Source organism: Lactuca saligna, chromosome 3 (genome assembly GCF_052625555.1).
Source record: "Lactuca saligna cultivar CGN05327 chromosome 3, ASM5262555v1, whole genome shotgun sequence".
In the NCBI taxonomy this organism is placed as follows: domain Eukaryota; kingdom Viridiplantae; phylum Streptophyta; class Magnoliopsida; order Asterales; family Asteraceae; genus Lactuca; species Lactuca saligna.
Genome location: NC_136419.1, coordinates 10720160 through 10724595, shown reverse-complemented (window position 1 = coordinate 10724595; position 4436 = coordinate 10720160). Strand labels below are relative to the sequence as shown.

Here is a 4436-nt window from a genome sequence, read left to right as displayed (position 1 = left end):
GAAGGAAGAAGTCAATAGGCAACAAATTTTTTCGATTTTCCCCAAACGATAGTGAGAATTGCATAAAATACAGAATGAAAACAACAAAGGTTACTATAGATTCAGATAGAAGACATATTTTGCGAGAGTAGTTAACCAAAAAGCCATAGGAGGATGGCGGTGGTGAGTACCGGTGAAGGAGAACGACTGTAACAACGACAAAGGCTACTATGACAATAGATGAAGTAAAGTAGGACAAAAAATAAATATATATAACGGGGACGGAAAATGCCAAGTAAAAACACCACCGACGTTAATTTTTATTATATAGTATAATTTGATTTTTTTCCCAAATAAAAGCTAATAGTTACAAAGTTTAAATTTTATTAAAAAATTATCACCGTAACCGTAAAAATATTGGTTATTAACATTATTTTGTCGAAACGATAAGAAAAAATATTATCCATTCAAATCCATCAATATTGTGTAATATTAATAAGTGGGGATAAAATAGGTCAAAATAATTTTTTTGGAACAAAACACGTGATTTTAACTTTTTACAGGCGTGTTCGACACGCAATGTTTGTGAGCTTCTGACTTCTAGCTTTTAAGAAAAAGATAATACGAAAGAAAAAATCTCATTCGACGACAAAAGTGTTTATTTGTTAGTTTTGCCGAAAATGCCCTAAGTATGAATTGGTTTATCAAACATTTTTTTTTCTTTCACCCTTTAACCCGGTTTCTATGTGATTTAATTCTTCAATTTTATGCAATAATATAGAGCTCTAAAAGACACGTTTTATAGGAATGAATGGATCTAGAATTTGATATATCTTTCAACGACCAATGAAAAAGAACTAAATTCTTACTAAAAGCCACATAAGATAGCAAAACGATCATCCGACTACAACTTGTGGCTGGCATCCATTGAAGTCATTTCACTCTTTACCTTTGAGTTCGCTTTCTCTCTCTCCTCTTTCTCAAAGGCTAAAAAATGGCTACTTCCTTCAATCTCCCAACTCTTCAAGGTCCTCTCCTTCACAAATCTCAGTTTCTCGGCCAAACACAGTTCATCAATCTCACTCACTCTCACAAATCATCAAAACAATCATCACATCAAATCATAAATCCATCTGCAAAATTCAATCTTTACGAAATCTTGGGTGGCAGAGGGTTATGTAATGGAGAAGAAGGCCTTCAACAGGAACTGAAAAAGCCCCCACCGGAAAGATCACCACCGCCACCCACCACTACCTCCGATCAAGAAGATCTTGCCACATCAATTATACCTGAAGATGGATTTGATAAGGAGCTATTAGGCCTAACAGGCGGATTCCCAGGTGGTGAAAAGGGTCTCAGAGATTTCATTGAGAAGAACCCACCTCCTAAAAAGCCACCACCACCATCAACAACAACATCAGGTTTTAATGGGAGCTTGGTCCGGAAACCAAAAGCGCCGGAATTGCCATTGTTGATGCCTGGAATGATCGCAATTGTCAAGAATCCAAACAGTCCTTACCACATGTATTGTGGGATTGTGCAAAGGATTACTGATGGAAAGGCTGGGGTGCTTTTTGAAGGTGGGAATTGGGATCGATTGATTACTTTCAAGCTGGATGAACTCGAACGCCGGGAGAAGGGACCTCCGATGGTTAGCCCTCGATCAGTTGTGCTGGAGGATCTGGTGGAAAAGAGTTCTTGATCGATCTTGTGTAGTACCAAACTACCAATGGAACTTTGTATGTACAAAATCATGTTTGTATCTCAATCATGTATAGAGTTCCTATGTTTATTAATATGATAACTTTGTTTTGTCATTGCTTTGTTTCTTTTCATTTAATGAAAATGTGTGAGAACTATTATCTCAGTTTAATTAAAAAAAAATATGAAATTTTAACAATTTGAAAAGTTTGAATTTATAAGAAAAATGAAAAAAAAAATTGAATTATTAAAAGGGTTTAGGTCATTTTTTATCACTTTAACTTTTGGTTTTGTACTCATTTTGTCATTTAACTATTTTTAAGTTTTAAAAAGTTATCAAACTTTTGATTTGGTGCTTATTTAGTCACTTAACTTTTGGTTTGGTCACATTTAGTCACCTAACTTTTAGATTTGTGCTCATTTAGTCACATAACTTTTAAAATTGTGCTCATTTAGTCACTTAACTTAAAAAAAAAAATTAGTGACTAAATGAGTACAATTTTTAAAATTAGGTGATTAAATGTGATAAAACAAAAATTAAGTGACTAAATGCGCACAAAATCAAAAGTTCGATGACCTTTTAAAACTAAAAAAGAGTTAAGTGACCAAATGAGCACAAAATCAAAAGTTAAGTGATCAAAAATGACCTAAACTCTTATTAAAATTATTGAAAACTTTAATGTATTGAATACATTACATATATAAACTCTTTCTAATAAATACTTTACATATATATATATATATATATATATATATATATATATATATATATATATATATATATATATATATATATATTACATTATACATTAAATGTGCAATTTTAATTTAATAAAATGAAAATTACAATAAAATGACAAGTGGAAAATAGAAAATTTAAAAATTTTAGAAAATGCCAAGTGTTCAAATGAAGGAGAAGATGATATGTGGCAAAAAAAACTTTCATTTATTATAGTATATTACACATTAAATGTGCAATTTTAATTTAATAAAATGAAAATTACAATAAAATGACAAGTGAAAAATAGAAAATTTAAAAATTTTAGAAAATGCCAAGTGTCCAAATGAAGGAGAAGAGGATATGTGGCAAAAAAAACTTTCATTTATTATAGTAGATTAGTTGTTGTGATGAGTTAATATATATATATATATATATATATATATATATATATATATATATATATATATATATATATATATATATATATATAAATGTCAAAATATTTAAAAACTTAGAATTTATAAAAAAGTAAGAAAAATAATAAATTATTATAATGAAAATATTTTTTATTTTTAAAATTTAAACTAATAATTTAAATTTAAAAAAAAAAAACTAATGAACTTTAATTTTGGAGAACTTTAAAATTAAAAGTTAAATTCATTAATGAAATTGATATTCATTTATTATTATATTTAATGTAATTATTACACTAAAGTATTATGTGAATTTTAATAAAATAGAAAAACTAATAAAATAACATGTAGAAAAAGAATTAATTCAAAATAATTATAAAATGATATTTGACAAATTAAATGAGAGTGTGACAAGTGACAAAAAAAACCATTCATTTATTACAGAAGATGTGGACAAAACATAAACAATTTAATGCAAAAAAAATTAAAAATTAGGCTTTCTCCATTAATTCGAAACATTTTATAATTTTGATTTCATTTATATTTTTCATTCACCTCACTTGAGTTTGTATAGATACTAAGTTATAACCCATGGAATCCACATTTTAACAACTTAAAATAGTTAAAATAATACATAGTATAATAAGTGATTTGCTAAAAGAATAAACGACAAAATTTAAATCTACAAATATAAATAAAAACTAAGAAATTAAAAAAAAAAATAATAACAATATTTAGATTGTAAATTGACATTTTAATGAGAGATCAAATTATTGATCATTAAAATTTATATAATCCAGATAACAACCACAATCATACACGGTAACACCCTATTGTTTTTCTAAAAATTATGAAACATAAGTTAATCCAACAAAGTTACACGTACATCGTTTCCAAATCAGTCCAACCATTTGTTTTCCAACTCGGTCACAACTCGAATTGTAACACCCGTTCCCATTAGGGATGAGATTTAGAACCGCAAAACCGGACCAGAACCGTTAGAACCGGAATATATAGAACCGGTTCCGGGTTTAAAAATTATCTTTATCCGGGTTCTGGGTAATCCGGGTTTGGGTCCATCGGGTCTCGGTAAACGAGGTCTAAAAACCGAAACCGGTGTTTGGAACCAAAACCACTTTTAGGGATGGAACCGGTTTTTGTGAAACGTTTCAAAGATGCATATCTCATTTGTTTTAACTCCGATTGACATGCAGTTTTTTTCAACATGTACTTTAGAGTTTGTACATGATTTTAGACTATAAAATTGCCATTTTTAGTGTTATATTCATCGACTTACAGTCCCTCAAAGTCGAGATATCAAAGATGGAAGTTTTTAAAACATACATATCTAATTTGTTTGAAGTCGGATTGACATGTGTTTTTTTTTCAACTTGTGGTTTACAGTTTATACATGCGTTTAGACTATAATTTTGTCATTTTTGGCTTAATATTCAATGATTTACAGTCCTCCAAAGTCGGGTTATCAGAACTGAAAATTTTCAACTTTTCAGCTATTTGTTTTTGTACTTTGTATTATGTGAAAATGTTAACACATGCATATCTCATTTGTTAAAAGTCAGATTGACATGCGGTTTTTCCAGAGTGTATTTTAGAGTTTGTAC

General features: G+C 29.0%; 1 protein-coding gene across 1 annotated transcript; it reads left to right on the top strand.

The window, feature by feature from the left end:
- Nucleotides 1-874: 874 nt before the first annotated feature.
- On the top strand, nt 875-1796 carry NDHS (NAD(P)H-quinone oxidoreductase subunit S). The gene has a single exon (XM_078982853.1). The coding sequence runs from the start codon at nt 974-976 to the stop codon at nt 1679-1681; it is 708 nt and encodes a 235-aa protein (XP_078838979.1). The 5' UTR covers nt 875-973; the 3' UTR covers nt 1682-1796.
- Nucleotides 1797-4436: the final 2640 nt, after the last annotated feature.